At 42.8% G+C, this 22,174-nt stretch overlaps 1 protein-coding gene across 2 annotated transcripts in view; it reads right to left on the bottom strand.

Moving 5' to 3' along the window:
* Positions 1-15,428: 15,428 nt before the first annotated feature.
* Positions 15,429-22,174, bottom strand: part of LOC110524121 (microtubule-associated protein 1S) — a 48,451-nt gene continuing 41,705 nt past the window's right edge. For both annotated transcript variants that reach the window (XM_021603473.3, XM_021603474.3), the window contains exons 6-7: positions 19,178-19,401; positions 15,429-19,049 (exon numbers count right to left, since the gene is read on the bottom strand). In XM_021603473.3, the coding sequence (XP_021459148.3) occupies positions 18,894-19,049; positions 19,178-19,401 (380 nt within the window). In that variant the 3' untranslated portion in view covers positions 15,429-18,893. The remainder of the gene's footprint in view (positions 19,050-19,177; positions 19,402-22,174) is intronic.

Genomic DNA, 22,174 nt, shown 5'->3' with positions numbered 1-22,174 from the left:
GGGATCGCAGAGTGCATAGAGTAAAAATTGCCTGTCCTCGGTTGCAGCACTCACTAACGAGTTACAAACTGCCTCTGGAAGCAATGTCCGCACTAACTGTTCTGGTAACAATGTCAGCACAACAACTGTTAGTCGGGAGCTTCATGAAATGGGTTTCAATGGCCAAGCAGCTGCACACAAGCCTAAGTTCATCGTGCGCAATGCCAAGCATCTGCTGGATTGGTGTAAAGCTCGCCGCAATTGGACTATGGAGCAGTGGAAATGTTTTCTGGAGTGACGAATCAATCATACTTCACCATCTGGTATTCTAACGGATGAATCTAGGTTTGGTGGATGCCAGAACGCTACCTGCCAGAATGCATAGTGCCAAATGTAGAGTTTGGTGGAGGAGGAATAATGGTCTGGGGCTGTTTTTCATTGTTCGGGCTAGGCCCCTTAGTTCCAGTGACGGGAAATCTTAACGTTACGTCATACAATGACATTCTAGACATTTCTTTGCTTCCATCTATGTGGTAACAGTTGGGGGAAGGCCCTTTCTTGTTTCAGCATGACAATTTTTATTTTTTATTTAACTAGTCAAGCTGTGATGCAACCTGGATTCGAACAAGGGTGTCTAGTGACGCCTCTAAGCACTGAGATGCAGTGCCTTAGACAGCTGCGCTTCTCGGGAGCCCAATGACATTGTACACAGCGAGGTCCATACAGAAATGGTTTTTCGAGATCGGTGTGGAAGAACTTGACTGGCTTGCACAGAGCCCTGAACTCTAACCCAATTGAACACCTTTGGGATGAATTGGAACACCTACTGCGAGCCAGGCCTAATCACCCAACATCAGTGCCCGACCTCTCTAATGCTCTTGTGGCTGAAAGGAGGCAAGTCCCCCAGCAATTTTCCAACATCTAGTGGAAAGCCTTCCCAGAAGAGTGGAGGCTTTTATTGCAGCAAAGGGGGGACCAACTCCATATTAATGCCCATGATTTTGGAATGAGATGTCTGATGAGCAGGTGTCCACATACTTTGGTCATGTAGTGTATTTAAAGGGCAACTGCACCTGCTGATTTGGCATTGTTTTTTTGGCTTGCTCCACAAATGCTGGTGGCCATGAGAGAAGCCAAATGTGATTTGGCTTGGGGGTGTGGTTTGGTGTGGGTGTTCCTAAGGTGTGTCATTGCTGACGTTGTCAATCGAGCAGTGAATTGAGAGCTTCAACATTGTGCGGCCCTTGCTCTTTTCTAGTATTCCCAGCACCTATGTTTTTAAGGATGTGCGTATGACCACAAATGCTTCTGGTGTCCTGTATACAACATGAGTTTCCTGATCCTGGCGCCGAATACACAGGGTTTCTTCAACCCCATATTGACTGATACCGTTCAATTCAATAATAAAAGACAATTCAAGTAAAAGTGAACTACTGAAAATGTTATTCAGAGTGCCAGGTCTCTCTCCATTTAGAGACCTCAGTATCAAGCCCATCTGCAGTGGTGTAAAGTACTTACCCCAAAAAACGACTTTAAAGTATTTTTACCTATCTGTACTTTACTATTTATATTTGACTACTTTTTCTCCACTACATTCCTAAACAAAATATTTACCTTTTACACCCATACATTTTCTCTGACACCCAAAAGTACTCTTATCATTTTGAATACTCAGGCAGGACAGTAATATGGTCTGATTCACACACCTATCAATATAACGCATTGTCATCCCTGCTGCCTCTGATCTGGCAGACTCACTAAACACAAATACTGTGTTTGTAAATTATGTCGGAGTGTTGAAGTGTGCCGATAAGTCCATAATTTTAAACAAGAAAAGCATGCCTTATGGTTAGCTTATTGTAAGGAATTGAATGTATAGCATTTACTTTGTACTTTTATCCAAGTATGACAATTTAGTACTTTTTCCACCACTCTACTTAAGTACATTTAAAACTAGATACTTTTAGACTTTTACTGAAGTAGTATTTTACTGGGTGACTTTTCTAGTAAGTTAGCTTTACTTATACTCAAGTATGAATATTGAGTACTTTTTCCACCACTGCCTGTCTGTCAGTCTGCAAGTTTTCAAGTGCTGGCTCCATAGATGCATCTGTGAACACATACAGTGCCTTGCGAAAGTATTCGGCCCCCTTGAACTTTGCGACCTTTTGCCACATTTCAGGCTTCAAACATAAAGATATAAAACTGTATTTTTTTGTGAAGAATCAACAACAAGTGGGACACAATCATGAAGTGGAACGACATTTATTGGATATTTCAAACTTTTTTAACAAATCAAAAACTGAAAAATTGGGCGTGCAAAATTATTCAGCCCCCTTAAGTTAATACTTTGTAGCGCCACCTTTTGCTGCGATTACAGCTGTAAGTCGCTTGGGGTATGTCTCTATCAGTTTTGCACATCGAGAGACTTTTTTTCCCATTCCTCCTTGCAAAACAGCTCGAGCTCAGTGAGGTTGGATGGAGAGCATTTGTGAACAGCAGTTTTCAGTTCTTTCCACAGATTCTCGATTGGATTCAGGTCTGGACTTTGACTTGGCCATTCTAACACCTGGATATGTTTATTTTTGAACCATTCCATTGTAGATTTTGCTTTATGTTTTGGATCATTGTCTTGTTGGAAGACAAATCTCCGTCCCAGTCTCAGGTCTTTTGCAGACTCCATCAGGTTTTCTTCCAGAATGGTCCTGTATTTGGCTCCATCCATCTTCCCATCAATTTTAACCATCTTCCCTGTCCCTGCTGAAGAAAAGCAGGCCCAAACCATGATGCTGCCACCACCATGTTTGACAGTGGGGATGGTGTGTTCAGCTGTGTTGCTTTTACGCCAAACATAAAGTTTTGCATTGTTGCCAAAAAGTTCAATTTTGGTTTCATCTGACCAGACCACCTTCTTCCACATGTTTGGTGTGTCTCCCAGGTGGATTGTGGCAAACTTTAAACGACACTTTTTATGGATATCTTTAAGAATTGGCTTTCTTCTTGCCACTCTTCCATAAAGGCCAGATTTGTGCAATATACGACTGATTGTTGTCCTATGGACAGTCTCCCACCTCAGCTGTAGATCTCTGCAGTTCATCCAGAGTGATCATGGGCCTCTTGGCTGCATCTCTGATCAGTCTTCTCCTTGTATGAGCTGAAAGTTTAGAGGGACGGCCAGGTCTTGGTAGATTTGCAGTGGTCTGATACTCTTTCCATTTCAATATTATCGCTTGCACAGTGCTCCTTGGGATGTTTAAAGCTTGGGAAATCTTTTTGTATCCAAATCTGGCTTTAAACTTCTTCACAACAGTATCTCGGACCCGCCTGGTGTGTTCCTTGTTCTTCATGATGCTCTCAGCGCTTTTAACGGACCTCTGAGACTATCACAGTGCAGGTGCATTTATATGGAGACTTGATTACACACAGGTGGATTGTATTTATCCTCATTAGTCATTTAGGTCAACATTGGATCATTCAGAGATCCTCACTGAACTTCTGGAGAGAGTTTGCTGCACTGAAAGTAAAGGGGCTGAATAATTTTGCACGCCCAATTTTTCAGTTTTTGATTTGTTAAAAAAGTTTGAAATATCCAATAAATGTCGTTCCACTTCATGATTGTGTCCCACTTGTTGTTGATTCACAAAAAAATACAGTTTTATATCTTTATGTTTGAAGCCTGAAATGTGGCAAAAGGTCGCAAAGTTCAAGGGGGCCGAATACTTTCGCAAGGCACTGTACACAGTCACTGTTCTATTACCAATGGCAGTTAGTATAGGCAATATCTGACATACATACAGTGCCTTCAGAAAGTATTCATACCCCTTGACTTATTCCACATTTTGTTGTTGCAGTCTGAATTCAAAATTGATTAAATACTTTTTTCTCACCCATCTACACACAATAACCCATAATGACAAAGTGAAAACATGTTTTTTGAAAATACAGAAATCCATGATTTACATAATCCTTTCAATCTGTCAACTAAATTAGGTCCGTATTGTGCAGTAACTACAATGTTGTTGATCCTCAGTTTATCACATCCATTAATCTCTGTTTTAGCCTCATGGTTAAAACTCTGAGAGGTTTCCTTTCTCTCCGGTAACTAAGTTAAGAAAGACGCCTGTATATTTGTAATGACTGGGTGTATTGATGCACCATCCAAAAAGTGTAATTAACTTCACCATGCTCAAAGGGATATTCAATGTCTGTTTTATTTTATTTTACCCATCTACCAATAGATGCCCTTCTTCCAAAGCATTGGAAAACGTCCCTGGTCTTTGTAGTTGAATCTGTGTTTGAAATTCCCTGCTCGACTGAGGGACCTTATAGATAATTCTGTTTGGAATACAGAGATGAGGTAGTCATTCAAAAATCATGTTAAACACTTATTGCACACTGAGTGAGTCCATGCAATTTGTGACTTGTTAACTTATTTAGGCTTGCAATAACAAATGGGTTGAACCCTTATTGACCTAAGGTATTTCAGATTTCCATTTAAAGTTAAATCAAAAAACATAATTCCACTTTGACATGATGGGGTACTGTGTGTAGGCAGGCCATTAGCAAAAAAAATCTCAATTTAATCACTTTTAAATTAATGCCGTAACACAAAATGTGGAAAAAAAATCAAGGGGTGTGAATACTTTCTGAAGGCACAGTATGCTACAGTATGTTGAAGTTTGAACAGGTCAGACTAAACCTACCTAATACTGGTCTCCCCATTGCCAACCGTTGGTGAGCAGGCAAAAGGTGAGGCTGGAAGTAAGGTCTTTGCCAGCGCCCCATTGATGAGCATGGCATGTCAGCTCTTGGTAACCCTATGTTGCATGTTCAGCTGCAAACTGGACATCTCTTGAACAACTGCAGTAGGCAATCCTCCTAAAAAAAAAATGTGCTTCCTCATCTTATGTGGTGTTGACAGAGGCCCGTGACAGGGTGAAAACAATTGACAGCCAAGTGGTAAATTGCATTTTGTTATAAAGGACAAAGACTTTTGATAATGCACTTCATAACCAAAATGACTATACTGCTTGTATCTGCTTGGCTGGGTAATTAATCTACTAGTTTATCAAACAACTTTTCACATAACTGTTGTTGAGGAAGCAGTCTGTGTCATCGGGGCAGTAACTTGGGACAAGCTAATTCTAGGTAATCACTAGTTACCACACCAACAATGTCAGAAGACTGCCTATTTCTACAATCTCGTCTTAAAATGTGATTCTAACCCTAACCACATTGATCCTGGTTTTGTGTTTGAGTTTCTTTGCCCTAGCACTATACAGGCGATTAAAATAATGAGTTGGTTATTTGAATCAGTTGTGTAGCACTAGGGCAAAAAACAAAACTTGCATCGGGTGGGGGTTGAGTTTGGTAAACCCCGAGTTAGCTAGCCTGCCTTGCTAGATTATCAAATAACATTACATAGCCAGCTACATGTATGAGCTGCTAACTAGCTAGCTAACTTTACTGTATAGCTAAGTAAATCAAATGGCATCATTGTAAATTAAAAACACAAGCTCCAAATGTATTTGTAGATAACAGCCGTGGAAGGGGGTGAAAGGACTGAAGCTCCAGTGGTCAGTTCCAGACCCTAGTAAGGAAAACTATTAGGACAGAGAGACAATAGCAACATAATTTCAGTGCTGTCTAATTCTGTGATGTTTTATGCCTTCAGATACGGAGAGCTGTAAAAGCCTGTCCGCAGATGAAGAGGTCCCAATGAATGTCCCAAGAGACTAGGGGTATATCACTGGTTATGTGTACCTATTAGCAAATGTTGTATACTTGAGCAATATGGCCCGAGGGGGTGTGGTATAAGGCCAATATAATCACAAACCCTCGAGGTGCCTTATTGCTATTATAAACTAGTTACCAACATAATTACAGCAGTAAAAATAAATGTTTTGTCATACCCTTGGTATACGGTCTGATATACCACGGCTTTCAACCAATCAGCATTCAGGGCTCGAACTACCCAGTTTATAAAGTTAAACATTGCACAATGTATAACCCTATTACAACTGGAGCAGGCCAACCCTGCTCCTGGAGGTCTGCTGGCTTCTGTTCCAGTCCAGCACTAACACACCTGATTCACACAGTGCAAAGTGGTGGAATAATGGAACTGTTTGTCAAATGTTGAAAGGGGAAAATATACAGTATGTTAAAATGTGATATTGTGAAAGCAATTTAATACTTTTTCATTGCATGAATTCACAATGGAAATACAAAAAAAAAAAAAGCTATATCATTTCAACACCACTGCATTTGTTATAATAATCCATATAAAGTAACGTACAGTAATTTGTTAAATTAGAGGTACATTTGAAAGTAAAACCATTGTTGAAATACTATAAAAGACTGAGAGATGGCTGATCTTACTGTGTTGGAAGATTTGGCATATCACAGCCCTCTGAGTCAATGTTTTGGATGCAACAATCAGCTAAACGAACGGTAACATACAATTTCCATACACCATTGCGCAACAGGTTGAAGTCAAGAGGAGTTTGTTACTTTGCAATGATGCCTTCCAACCTGGTATCAGAGCATTTTGTATTCTGTATGTAAATCTGAGACATGATAGTTTGATATGTTACATTTGGTATGGTATGTATTTATTTGTGGATGTCCATCACCCATTTCATATTATACATTACGAATTTGCAAAACCTAGAATATGTTACAAATTCTTGCTAGGTGGCTAACATTAGCTAGGCTAGGGGTTAAGTTTAGGTTAAAGGGTAAGGATGAACAAAAGGGTTAGGGTTAATGGGAAGGGTTAAGGTTAGGGTTAGCTAACATGCTAATCTAAAGTTGCTAATTAGCTAAAATACGTAATACGTAATAAAAGTTGTCTGATGAGATTGGAACTCGCAACCACCCACCCTTTTATTTTTGCCTTAAGTAACCAAGTCTTATATAACCATACCAAATATAACGTATCATACTAGATGGAGTGTCGACTTAATGTACATAATACAACACGCTCAGACCAGGTTGGCGTTTAACACCTGGATTTGTTAGCAGTCAATGTCAACTAGGGATATCATGTCACTTCTCTGCAGTCCGGCGCAAGCAGGATCATACTTAGGCCTATCCAGCAGCGGTTGCAGGATCAGATGGAAAGCACTATCCGTCTTTAGTCTTTCTTCCTCACAAATATCGTAATCAATTCACAAGAATATGTTACATCTTCATCCCATGTATTGAAGGTAGTGCGATTTCACAGCTCTCTTTGGACATAAGCAGTACTACCACTGAGGTTTATAACCCACCCAAACTATGCCTATCTGAAATGTGAACATTAATGAAATCACCAGGTAGCTTTACTGTCATGTAGTCATTTAGCAGATGCTTTTACCCAGAGGCGAAGATGCGCCCGTAGCAGTTTGCTAAATGGTACTTTATACGAATATTATGAAAGTAGGTAGGCTACTATGTTTTTCCCAGGCTAAACCGGAGAAATTTAAACAAGCGCTACCTGGTCACTAATCTGGGTATGTGCGCCCACTTTTGCGTTCCAATGCTGATGACTGGACATCATTCAAGACTTGCAACTTTTTGGTTCTGAAGCACAGATAAAACAGAGTGCTTGCGCCGGACTGCAGAGAAGTGACATGATATCCCTAGTGACCAGAACGATTAAGCAAAGGTATAAACATTTTAAAAAAATGGTAGGCTATATGTAGCCTATTAAAATATGTATGACTTGTTTCCCCCATTCAGTTTCACACTTGCAACTCCCCAAAACGTTCTCACTGCTAGCTCAAATGACCTGTGTTGTTTCAGTTTGCTGGTCCAAATCAGAAGGCTGTGTGTTTCACTATAGCGTTTTATTTTTTTGCAAGCGCGATACCGTCTCTGGCTTAATGGAGAGTAAATCCACTGGAGACCCAAATCCACAAAACGTTACGAAACCTGGCCAGATAATTTCAAGTCATCAGTCTCAAGTCAAAGTCCAGAGTCTTGAGGCACCCAAGTCAAGTCACTTTATTTTCTATCAAGTTTTCTATCAAGACTCAAGTCCACACCTCTGGGATGCAAGTCTACTGAGAAATGGACTGCGAGTGAAGTACAGGAGAGAATCTATGAACATGAACGCCGCAGGAAGGCCACCATGTGTCAATCTACCGCTGTATCCTCAAAGCAAGTAACAGTACATCCCCAGATAACTCCATGTGAAGGTGGGGTCAATGCTGGTGCGTGCAGTGACACACTTCTCTCACATCAAGAGCCAAACAAGATGGGCAGAGTGCAAGTATCGAGAGACTCATTCACCTGCTTGAACGTACCTTAGAGAAGAGCCTACCACCCGTTATGGTTTCACAGACACAGGCCAAGGCACCATCTTTCCCCACCCAGCCCTTCAGGCGTAGGGAATGCATGGTTTGTGGCTCAACAGATCACTCCACTGTGATGCACTGTAGACATGATAACCTGTGCCTCCGGTGCTTTTCCCCAGATCATTGGAAGTCAAATTGTCCTAAACCGGGGGAACGCTATGCCAATCCCGGTGGTGAGAGACGCCCACCACAACAGCAGAGAAACTCACCACCACAGCAGCAACCGTTAAACTGTCACGCCCACAGGTGAAGGGGGGAAATGTGGGTGTTCAACTGTCTACCCCCAAGAAAGAATTTGATGATCTCGAGAAAACGTATGAGATTTTGTGCTCTGATGCGAAAGGAGAGAAAATTGTTATGTTAGGTTCACAAGAAGTTGAGGCTTTTTCAGATTTGTTTTACACCTCTGTGTCTGTACATGGGAAAGTGCAGCTTAAGGGCATGCTTGACACTGGGTCTATGGCCTGTACGTCGAGTGAACATGCGGAGCAGAGACTTTTGGAAGCAGGTGCCCTTCCTCAGCATTATCAGCCTCCCACAGAGTTAGTATTAGTGGGGTGTGGGGGGGAAGAAGACCTCAGTGTTTCTATGATTTGGAGATGCAAATCTATGGGATTGATGTTAAAGTGCCCACTGTAGTTGTTCCTGGACAGCGTGATGATCTCATCCTGGGATCGAATGTCATTAAGCATCTATTGCATGAGATGAAAGGCACTGACGAATACTGGAAGCTCGTCAACAACATGGATGGCCAGACCCACTCAACAGATGGTGAGCAGTTTCTGCAGATGATGACAAGTGTCACAAGATGGAAGGGACAGCGAGTCAATGGCAAGATTGGGACAGTGAAGCTCACTCAAGCTGTGACTCTTTCGCCCAAGACTGAACACTTAGTTTGGGGTAAACTTCCTAAAAATGTGGCATTGTCTCCAGGCAGCACTGTAATAGCCAAACCTACCAGGTCAAAGGTCATGCCCAGAAACATACTCATGGGTAGAGTTATTACACCCATGTGGGGAGATGGCTGGGTCCCTTTAAAGGTAGTAAACTGTTCTGACAAACATCTCACCCTAAGACGTAACATGAGCTGGCAGATGTGTCTACATGCTTGGCTGTTGAGGATGCAACAATCTTTCAGGGCCTTCATGAAGTGAGGAAAACCCCAATGAAACAGAAGCAGGATGACAATGGCTGCCACAATCTGAAACAAAGACTGTCTGATCTAGGATTAGTAGACATTGACATTGATGGATGCCAGGTAGCTGACCAGTGGAAGGAAAAGCTTGTGAATACCATCACAAAATATGAAGACATCTTCTCAAGACATAATCTGGACTGCGGAGAAGCCAGGAGTTATGTTCACCGTATCCACCTGGTTGATGACAGACCCTTCCGGCTACCATACAGAAGAGTTCCGCCTGCTCATTACCTGAAGCTGAGGAAGGTATTGACAGATATGGAAGAAGTAGGTCTTATACACAAGTCAGTTAGTGAGTATGCCTCCCCTTTAGTCATGGTATGGAAGAAAGACGGGAGTCTGAGGTTATGCACTGACTTCAGGTGGATGAATGCACGAACGGTGAAGGACGCTCATCTCCTTCCTCATCAAGCAGATTGCCTCGCAGCCCTTGGTGGCAGTGCATTTTTCAGCACCATGGACTTGACCTCAGGATTTTATAACATTCCAGTTCACGAAGAGGACAAGAAGTACACAGCCTTTACCACACCGACGGGACTTTATGAGTCCAATCGCATGCCACAAGGTCTGTGTAACAGCCCGGCCTCTTTCATGAGAATGATGTTGAGTATATTTGGGGACCTAAACTTCTCAAATCTCCTTTGTTACCTAGATGACTTGTTGGTCTTTGCACCCACCGAGGAACAGGCTCTACAGCGACTTGAAGTTGTGTTTAGCCGTCTAAGGGCCAACAATCTCAAGCTAGCACCCAAAAAAATGCCACTTTCTACGAAGAACAGTGAAATTCCCTAGACATATCATTAGGAGTGTGTCGTTGCATTCCAGAAGCTGAAGGATGCTCTTTTGAATTGTGTCGTGCTAGCTCACCCTGATTTCGAGAGGCCGTTCATTTTCTTCACTGACGCTTCCTTGGATGGTCTTGGGGCTGTGCTTTGCCAAGTACCTGAAGGTGAAGATAAGGCAAGGCCCATAGCATTTGCGAGCAAGACCATGAGTAAGTTGCAGAGACGGTATCCGGCACACAGACTTGAATTTCTAGCACTGAAATGGAGTGTGTGTGAGAAATTCAGTCACTGGCTTAAGGGGCACGAGTTCACTGTCTGGACAGATAGTAACCCGTTAACGTACATCATGACAAAACCCAAGCTGGACGCTTGCGAGCAAAGATGGGTTGCCAAGCTGGCACCGTACAACTTTGATTTGAAGTGTATCCCAGGCAGCAAGAATACAGCAGCAGATGCACTGAGCCGCGACCCCTTTGCAGTGACTGTTGCGCAGAGACTGATGAGGGAGTCCTACCTAGCACTTCTGTCTGAGGCTGTTGGGACGCTGAATGATGATGTCCAAGATGCCTTCCGTTGGGCTTCTTATCCCCAGGAGATAACCTCTTTGACCACTGCTGAAGTGAAGGCCATATGTCCGCTCCATATTGACTGGGAATGTTCAAAGGAGATGCAAGCAATCCAGCTTGGTTCCAACACCCAACGGCTGCTTTCTCCTGGTATTGACACTTTGCCTGAACTCTCGCACGAGGAACTTCGAGATCTCCAGCTGCAAGAGTCTGTGACTTCCAAGGTCATCCCTTTCGTCTTCAATATGAAACGGCCCACCAGACGAGATCGATAATGTTGTTGCTGATGAAAGTGGGATCGCTTGATCTTAAGAGAGGGAGTTCTGTATCGTGTCATTAAGGAGAGTCACACAATCTGGAGAAAGTTCCAGTATGTCTTGCCAGAGGTGTTGAGACTCAAAGCGATGACTGGCATTCACAACCTTGCAGGACATCAAGGCCAAGCTAGAACTCTAGCTCTGGCCAGACAGAGATTTTTCTGGCCTGCAATGGAGAGAGACATCAAGGAGTATGTGCGCTGCTGCCAGAGATGCGTTCTAGCAAAGACTCCAGAGCCAGCGGCTAGAGAGCATCAAAACTTGCTCTCCCATGGAGATGGTGTGTTTGGATTTTTGGACAGCGGAAGACAGTAAGAAGAACTCAGTTGATGTTCTGGTGGTGACTGACCACTTCACTAAACTTGCCCTTGCATGGCCATGCAGAAACCAGACAGCCAAGCAAGTAGCTCGTAAACTGTGGGATCATGTCTTCTGTGTCTATGGCTTTGCATCAAGGATCCATACTGATCAAGGCGCAAATTTTGAGAGTGAGCTAATAGCAGAACTGCTTAAGCTCTCCGGTGTCCAAAAGTCAAGAACCACAGCATATCACCCAATGGGGAATGGAGAAACTGAACGCTACAACAGGACTTTAGGTAGTCTAAAGGAGTCAGGAGTCTGCCCTTGAAAACCAAAGAACATTGGCCTGAACAAATCCAGTCATTAACATTTGCCTACAATGCCACTGTTCACGAGACTACGGGCTATGCTCTAATCTTTCTCATGTTTGGTAGAGTCCCTCGGCTACCAGTGGATGTTATGTTCCGCAATGTTTTGGACGACTCCAGTGTTGTGGATTGCAACAAGTATGTCGAGACTCTGATCACTGGGCTGAAGGAAGCCATGAGTGTTGCCCAAAGGCACACTAACAAGCAACAGAGACGACAAGGTCGGGAGTATGACAAGCGGGTTAAAGGCATTGGTTTGTCCATGGGGGATCGTGTCCTCATCGCCAACAAGGGTGAAAGGGGCCGCCGCAAGTTGGCTGACAAGTGGAACCCCGAGATTTTCACAGTGACTTCAGTCAATCCACAAACTCACACGTACATAATCCAAGACCATTACGGCAGAGAGAAAGTGGTTTACAGGAATCTACTGCTGCAGGTGAATTTCCTGCCATTTGAAATTGATGATTCAGTGCACTTCAATGACAGTGATGCTGCAGGGCCTTCAATCAATGTAGATGCAGGAGAGGTCACCCACTCCGGCGATGGACTGGACAGGGAAGACATGGAGGACTCTGGGGAGGAAAGTGCATCCTGGCTGGCGGAGGATTCAAGCGATTACTCCGAGCTCTGGACATCGGATGGAAAGTCAGAGCCAGAAGAACCTAGTTTGCTTGAGGAAAATGACCGGGGAAGCACCTCAGATTCTGGAGCTGATTCCTTCAAACCCACCTCTGATCAATGATCTAAGGCCAGAGCCACCGTTAGTTACCATGGCCCCTAGCCCAGTGGCAGGTCGCACAAGCGCGGGGAGGGTAGTTAAACCAGTAAAGAGACTAATAGAGTCAATCCACCAGAAGGTGTAAGTTTAACATAGCACAGAGAGATGATTTAGTACAGGATTATTTTTTTTAAGGCTAAGAATGTAGATATAGTGTAAGAGGCACTATGCATCTAGGGGCAGTTGAAGGCCTGACCAACTTTCACTTGCCCTGAACCCTATGGGTAGCTTTGAGCTGCATTCAGAATTAAGCCTTGAGCTTGGTAGGTTATTTTGTTGTTTTACAAGGTTGGTGAAATAACAGTTGTTAAAGTACTATGTGAATTTCACCAGGTTCATATATCAATATGTTGTGTTGATTTGTTATGCATGCCTGTATCCTGGGAGAAGGGGAGTGTGTACTTACGTTTTGCCCAGCGTGCTCGTGCTCAAATCATTTTGATGCACTGAGAGAGATGCAGGATGCAGAGTCAGTTCTGCTTGATTAAAACTACCTGATCTCCAAAGTCCACGTTTATAGTCTCAATCAACCACACACAATGCAGAGTTACAGCGGTGCAGTATAGCACCGGCTACAAATGTACCCATTGATTCTTGAAGAATATAACTCATAAATGCCTCATTAGCTTAGCCAACCTGTCATACCCCAGCAGAACCAAAAATATAGGGCTCTAATTAATCTGTATCGCTGAAGCATTACATATTTAAATTTCAATCACGCTGTCAAGCTGAACTTCTGCGATACGGATTGAATAGAGGGCAGGGCATAAGCTTGTTTTAAATCAAAATCTAATTTTTCACATACGAATACAACAGGTGTACCTTACCGTGAAATGCTTACTTACAAGCCCTTAACCAACAATGCAGTCCAAGAAATAGTTGAGAAAATATTTACTAAATCAACTAAAGTAAAACATGTGATAAAAAGTAACACAAAATAACAATAACGAGGCTATATATAGGGGGTACCGGTACCAAGTCAATGTGCAGGGGAACAGGTTAGTCAAGGTAAATTGTACATGTAGGTAGGGGTAACGTGACTATACATAGATAATAAACAGAGAGAAGCAGCAGGGGGGGGTCAATGTAAATAGTCCAGGTGGCCATTTGATCAATTGTTCAGCAATCTTGTGGCTTGGGGGTAGAAGTTGTTGAGGAGCCTTTTGGTCCTAGACTTGGCACTCCGGTACCACTTGCCATGCGGTAGCAGAGAGAACAGTCTATGGGTGACTGGAGTCTGATGATTTGTGGGGCCTTCCTCTGACACCGCCTAGTATATAGGTCCAGGATGGCAGGAAGCTTGTCCCCAGTGATGTATGGGGCCATACGCACTACTTTCTGTAGTGCCTTACGGTAGGATGCCGAGCAGTTGCCATTCCAGGCAGCGTTGCAACCGGTCAGGATGCTCTCGATGGTCCAGCTGTATAACTTTTTGAGGATCCAGGGACCCATGTCAAATCTTTTCAGTCGACCGTCTTTGGTGTGTTTGGACCATGATAGTTTGTTGGTGATGTGGACACCAAGGAACTTGAAACTCTCGACCTGCTCCACTACAGCCCCATCGATGTTAATGGGGGCCTGTTTGGCCCTCCTGTAGGCAACGATCAGCTCCTTTGTCTTGCTCACATTGAGGGAGAGGTGGTTGTTCTGGCGCCACACCGCCAGGTCTCTGACGTCCTCCCTATAGGGTGTCTCATCGTTGTCGGTGATCAGGCCTACCTCGATATATACCCTCAAAACATGGTTAAATCTGATGTTGAAATCGTCATCCATAGCTCAGTCTATGAAGTTGAGAATGATGACAGTCTCCAGCTCTATCCCTCAGCTTTTTACCGAAACAGTGGCGGGTCACCTGCTTTGCTATTGCTTCAACTGCTGACTGAACCTTTAAAAAAGTCAATTCAGATTGAGGCGACAAATGCAGTGTTTACCGTGATCTCGCGAATGTGGGAACATTGCCTTTAAAAGCAGCGAAGCCTATATCCCAAGATTCGAATTTAATCCCAGTGGTGATACTGGTTTGTTGGGACTGATGGTTTCTACAGTTGTGACTTTACGTAGCATGTTGGAACTAATGTAGCAGGTTAGGAGAATTAGGTTAAGGTTAGGAAAAGGGTAAGGCTTAGCTAAAACACTAGTTATCAACATTTGTTGTCCCAACACGACAACTAGATGGAGCTGTACTCCATCTAGCCACAACTGTAGAAACAGTCCTTACACTGTCCTCCAATGTGTTCTGATGGCAGCTCCGCCTCCAGGGCACTGGCAGATACGAATGTGATCGGTTGGATGAAAGCTCAGTGGGCAGAGCGACAGGTCAGTGGGTGGAGTTTACAGGTGAGTAAAAAAAAGAAGAAAAAAGGCAGGTTGGTGGTGGATGGAGCACGTTAAAACACAGGTTATGACAGACAAGATCGCCAGTTCGAATCCCAATACAGGTTGTTATCCGACATAACTAATCACATTTCTAATCTACTGAAAAAAGGAGTGGTGCCCTAACCCTACTGACATAGTGGACTGTGATAGGGATCAGAAGGTCACAGGTTTTTTTAAATTTTACCTTTATTTAACTAGGCAAGTCAGTTAAGAACAAAATTCTTATTTTCAATGACAGCCTATGAACAGTGGGTTAACTGCCTTGTTTAGGAGCAGAACAACAGATGTTTACCTTGTCAGATCAGGGATTTGATCTTGCAACCTTTTGGTTACAAGTCCAAAGCTCTAACCACAAGGCTACCTGCCGCCCCAAGGTCATGGTTTCCAATCTTGAAAGTTGAAAGTCAGGGAAACAACACCAATTAAGCACACACACATTTATAAAAGGGGTATATATATACACTGCAAAATAAAATAAAACTAAAATTAGTGTTTCAATACTGAATCAATCCACCCTGTCATTATTAATCTAACCACCACACTCACGTGACACCGCTGAAACAGTCTAATGACATTTTTACAGACATTCATAGCATTTCCTAGGTGAATTCCAGACACTTGCAAGGGATGTGTTAACCACCAACAGGTTATGTAAATAGACAAACATACATGTATAGGTGCAAGGGAAAAGAGGTGTCTAAGTATAAAAAAATATAGCACCAAAAACTGAAATATAAAGGCTTTAAAGAAATGATATACCATCTCCCAAAATGTGCTGTTCAATTTGGTTGCCAAAGACCAATAGAACATATTAATCTCAATGGGTTTAGTTATGTTGCGGCGTGATTTACAGATATGAACACCTATGTCCATGCAAAGTGCTACGGTCACTTAAATTGTGACTGAAGCGCAGGAGTGCCTCAGATTTCGACAAGAGGTTTCTCATTCACCTAGTTTTATTATAATGGGGCAGGGACGGAAACAGAGAAACACAGGACCATTCTTTAGAATTATTATTTTGTTCTTCTATTGATTCCAATGAGCCAAATATACCACTGAACATGGCTTTCAGAATATTGTGACAAGGAGGGAGAATCAATAGGTGGTAGTAGACATTCTGGGACACATCTTTGAGAACAAAGCCAAGTCATGTTATGAACAACAGCGGGTGTTACGAGACACACAATATCCAAACCAATGCATTGAGTCCAGAATCTGATATATAGAATGTCGTGATATATGGTGCACACAAATACAGACATGATGGATTGTCAAACGTTAACATTAGTATGAGATATATTCTTAACTCCAGTAGTGTGAAATAGCTATCCAAATAAGTGATCAGTGTCATGCAATCCACATTCAATCCTTTTTGCTCAGACTTATAGCTAGTACCAAAAAACATGCTGCTGTTAAACACTCTTCCGTGTGACAATGTGAGCTCGGTTCCACTTACTGTGTCCGGCCATTGGCTAATGATATCATGCGAGTAGCCTGTTGCTAATCAAATGATAGTAAGTGATAAAGTAGCCACACCACATTATTGATATACAGAAAACTCAATTTAGGGAAAACAAAAATAGAATTGCTAATGGATTGATAAAAGAAAAACAGATGACACTACATTTTTCTGTATGAAATAATTAGAATTATATGATCTGCCAACATGTGGCTGGCTGAACACACCCTTTTCACATGATATTTTCAAATGTACAAGGTGCTCTCAAAGAGCCATGGCATTTAATTGAATTCAAATTAGATTTTAACTTGTGAGATCTGCATGCTTGTACAACTCAGCATGGCCCAAAAATATAATTTCAAGTGTAAGTAAAAAAACAAAAAAACAAGTACATTTCTCCAAGAATAACATTTAACCCAAGTGAAAAAAAAAGTTTAAAATCCTTTCATATCCCTTCTCCTTGAATAAAATTAAAATATATTTTGTAACAAAGAGCAATATAACACAAGTGCTTGGTCTGCAAGCAAAGTGGTGGGCATGGCTGTGCAAGCAGTGCTGACATGCATTTGGACTCAATCTGCTTTGATAGAGAGCTAAAAGCGTCGACATTCACAGATAACATCATTTACATTTTACTGCAATTAACCAGATACACAAGCGATTGCTGATATAACTGATTTCCCGTTCTTGTTAAAAATCATGTTTAGCATTTCCTTTAGTTCACTTAGGCACAATAATAACCACTCTGTGATAAATGGAATGGACTGTCTTGCAAAGTATTGCTAATGACTTCTCATTTTGTGAATCCCTCTTCAGTGAAGCTTAACCTCTGGCGCATGTGACATTTAGTGGTCCCATTGACATGGCATATTTAAGAAACATGGCTCGAGGAAGTTTGGTATATGGCCAATATACCACGGCTAAGGGCTGTTCTTACGCACGACGAAACACGGAGTGCCTGGATACAGACAGTAGCTGTAGTATATTGGCCATATACCAAAAAACCAAGAGGTGCCTTAATGCTATTATAAAATGGTTACCAACTTAATTAGAACAACAAAAATATTTTTGGGGAAATACCTATGGTATTTGGTCTGATATACCTCGGCTTTCAGAAAATCAGCAGTCAGGACTCAACCCTCCCAGTTTATAATTATAATTAAAGGATGGTAACATCATGCAGCTTCTCTATGATAAAAACAACTCTGGTCTTGAAGAGGGACTCAAATAGAAGTTTGGATACAGTTGGTTTATTAGTGTGGAAATATACTGTACTGTTAACACTTCATTGAAAGTGCATTTTTTCATGAAATAACTACTCGGTACTAGAATTGTAATTCAGTCATGCGAGTTGGTACATAAATGACTCAATTGTCTATTGACTTCCATCTAAAACTACTTACGAGTATTTATTTTGAGTACAAATTATTACCTAGTATTTACCAAGCCATTTCATTTAAAAACACACTGTCAAAAGAGTATACCACAGTATGCGCTCTAGATGAAGGGTTAAAGTGACTGATCTGAATGTTGCACAAAAATACTGCACATTTCATGATTTCTTGAAACGTGGACTTCCATTATTTTATCAATGTCAGAGTAATCCTTCTGTTCACATGCATACCATTACCTTCCAAGACATTGGCGATCTCCTTATAATGTTCATAGACCGTCTATGAAACTCAAAATGGGATGTAGAAACATGCCGTCGTCCTTCAGTAAGTGCTGAGGTCTCTGCACGACTACATGTGCACCAGGAGACAACAAAGGTCCCATCTTCACCTCCTCTCACACACCCTCTGCCTTTTTAAAGTTTTTGACTGACATCCTATTCTATTGTAACACTGATTCTCTCACTGCGGTCCCCTTGTCTGTGGAAATTGATAACTGTGCAAATGGGTGCAGGGCTAAATATACCTATGAAATGCTATACGGATGAAATGATTCATCGTTGAAGGAAGAACTCAGGAGTTCAGCCCCAGGGAGGCAGAGGGTTTCCTACAGCTGTCGACTAGTTTTCTCTGGGCTGTTGGGGATTTGGATCACAACTACCTGGCTGCTGATAAGAAGTGTGAGGAACTTCGATTAGTATTGCCAGTCTTCTAAGTCCACCTTACCTAGCATTCATAATGAACAACATTTCTTCATGTTGGTAGAACAAAGACTCTTGGACATCATCATGTTCTGCCTTCATATCCATGGTATATATGTACCCAGGCAAAGATGCTGGAGTCCGCTCTATATTAATAAGATTGAAAGGAGGAGAAAAGCCTGCTAATCCACCAGGCTATACGTGATGCATGCTAGGGTGGGAAATTGTCATTTTAGAGGGGGGAAACGAGTCCATCACAATTTAAGAGAAGATAAAGTGAGGGAGATACTTTGGTGGATAAGAGTGCAGGGATCTGAAGATTTATCTTGTTCTCTCTCAGAACTCCACTTTACACGCAGGGAAGGTCTCCTCTTGCATGGCCACAGTGCTGTTGCTGCCCAGCACGGTAATGCCCAGCTCCCCCTGCCTCTCGTGGGTCTCCTGGTACCACTCATGCATCGTCAGTGAGTCAAAAGTGGGGATCAGGGTCACCTGAGAGTAGAAAGGTAGATGGGTAAATAAAAATGAGAGCATGAGTACATAGAAGTAGACAGACTTTTGACAACTTACTACAAATACGGAAAATTTGAAATAAGAGGAGGGGGGGGGGAGAGGGTGACCTGCACATCGGGCCAGGCTGTCTTCCCGTCCAGTAGGGCATCAAGAATAGGTCTCATGACAGACTCCTTCAGGTGTTCATTGCCACTGACGATGTAGCAGGAGGAGCGCAGGCGTCGGAAGAACTCCACGTCAATGGTGGTAGAGGCACAACCAGATGGGAGATAAGCCAGGTCCAAATAAACTGGTGCCCCTCCAGCTGCACTGGCCTTGCTGCCCACAGAACCTGTAGGACACAGAGCAGAGTTAGGCATAAAACACAATGTACACATATTGTACAAAAAATTAGGAACACATGCTCTTTCCATGACAGATTGACCAGGTGAAAGCTATGATCCCTTATTGAGGTCACTTGTTAAATCCACTTCAATCAGTGTAGACAAGAATGCTGTTCATTGACTACAGCTAGGCGTTCAACGCCATAGTACCATCCAAGCTCCTCATTAAGCTGGAGGCCCTGGGTCTCAACCCCGCACTGTGCAATCGGGTCCTGGACTTTGACGGGCCGCCACCCCAGGTGGGTAAGGTAGGAAACAACATCTCCACTTCGCTGACCCTCAACACTGGGGCCCCACAAGGGTGCGTGCTCAGCCCCCTCCTGTACTCCCTATTCACCTATGACTGCGTGGCCATGCACGCCTCCAACTCAATCATCAAGTTCGCAGACGACACAACAGTATTGGTCTTGATTACCAACAACGACGAGAAAGCCTACAGGGAGGTGGTGAGGGCATTTGGAGTGTGGTGTCAGGAAAACAACCTCAACAAAACAAAGGAGATGATCGTGGACTTTAGGAAACAGTACCCTGATATCGGGGAATTTGTGCCATTCTGAAATGGCCATCCACATCGAAGGGACAATAGTGGAGAAGGTGGAAAGTTCCTCGGCGTACACGTCAGACAAACTGAAATGGTCCACCCACAGACAGTTTGGTGAAGGCACAACAGCACCTCTTCAACCTCAGGAGGCTGAAGAAATTGGCTTGTCACCTAAATCCCTGACACAATTTTACAGATGCACAATTGAGAGCATCCTGTCAGGCTGTATCACAGCCTAGTACGGCAACTACACCGCCCTCAACCGCAAGGCTCTCCAGAGGGTGGTGCGGTCTGCACAATGCATCACCGGGGGGGCAAACTATCTGCCCTCCAGGACACCTACAGCACCCAATGTCACAGGAAGGCCAAAAAGATCATCAAGGACAACAATCACTCACGCTACTGACTGTTCACCCCGCTACCATCCAGAAGGCGAGGTCAGTACAGGTGCATCAAAGCTGGGACAGAGAGACTGAAAAACAGCTTATATCTCAAGGCCATCACTGGCACATTAGAGGCTGCTGCCTACATAGATACTCACTAGTCACTTTAATAATGTGTACATATGAGATAAGTAATGTAAGATATGTATATACTGTATTTATACCATTTATTGCATCTTGCCTATGCTGCTCGGCCATTGCTTATCCATATATTTATACATTCTTATTCCATCCCTTGAGATTTGTGTGTATTAGGTAGTTGTTGGGGAATTGTTCGATTATTTGTTAGATATTACTGCACTGTCGGAACGAGAAGCACAAGCATTTTGCAACACTTGCATTAACATCTGCTAACCATGTGTATGTGACCAATAACATTTGATTTGATGAAGGGGAGGAGACCGGTTAAAGAAGGATGTTTAAGCCTTGAGACATGGATTGTGGATGTGTGCCATTAAGAGGGTGAATAGGCAAAACAAAAGATGTAAGCGCCTTTGAATGGGGTATAGTACTAGGTGCCAGGAGCACCAGTTTGTGTCAAGAACTGCAACGCTGTTGGGTTTTTCACGCTCAACAGTTTCCTGTGTATCAACAATGGTCTACCGCCCAAAGGACATCCAACCAACTTGACAACTGTGGGAAGCATCGGAGACATCATGAGCCAGCATCCCTGTGGAACGCTTTCGACACCTTGTAGAGTCCATGCGAATTGAGGCTGTTTGGAGGGCAGAAGGAGGGTGAGGGGTGCACACTCAATATGTGACCGACTGGCTTGATTGTCTTATGTTACAACATTTGTAATGGATAAAAGTACAAATCAGAGCTAGAAAATGGTATATCATACACTGCAGTTGAGGAACAATGGAAAAGTAATTCTGCATTGAAAGTTGCTAAACTTGTTACCTCACTTTTGAGAAAATGGCCCTTGAATGCTTTGGTACACCTACTGGAGAGCTCTTCTTTGTCTACACCCATTCAGCATGATTCACACCCTTAAAGCTTTAGCACCACCCATCTCCTTAAGGATTCACATGTGAGGCCATGTACTAAACAACCAAAGACTTCAAAACAATGCCTGGTTTATACTACGTGTGTGTTGGTAAATTTTATCTGGAGTGCCAGAGTGTTTTTTATATAACCTTTATTAAACTAGGCAAGTCAGTTAAGAACAAACTCTTATTTACAATGACGGCCTACCGGGGAACAGTGGGTTAACTGCCTTGCTCAGGGGCAGAACAACAAGATTTTTACCTAGTCAGTTAGGGGTTTCGATCCAGCAACCTTTCAGTTACTGGCCCAATGCTCTAACCACTTGGCTACCTGCCAGGTTTAATGATATCTAGCTAACATTAGAATATAACTAGCAATTCAAATGGCTCTGCGATACGAATAATATTACTACACAGATCAAACACCTAATGTTAACTAGTGAGCCAGCCAATGGTTGCCCTTAGTTTGAAGATGTAATCCAGAGACAGGTGCTTTATACAACGGCCTTCTGTTCTCTTTTCGACTATGTCTGCATATTTGCAATCAAACGCCAGAATTTTATCCATCTCCTTAGCTATTATACTCAAATTCCACTCATTTCAAAACTCGTCCTCCAGAAAGTGGAGAGCAACACTATGCAGTTCTACTATGTGATATTTTCCAAAAAAGACATGTTAAAAAGGATTACCTACACATACTGACCAGCTCATGTTATAGACAGAAGTGTACTACATCCGATGTACCAAT

Source organism: Oncorhynchus mykiss, chromosome 5 (genome assembly GCF_057628025.1).
Source record: "Oncorhynchus mykiss isolate SJ-2025 chromosome 5, ASM5762802v1, whole genome shotgun sequence".
Taxonomy (NCBI): Eukaryota; Metazoa; Chordata; class Actinopteri; order Salmoniformes; family Salmonidae; genus Oncorhynchus; species Oncorhynchus mykiss.
The sequence above is the reverse complement of the archived record's forward strand: the minus strand, read 5'-3'. Positions and strand labels throughout refer to the sequence as shown.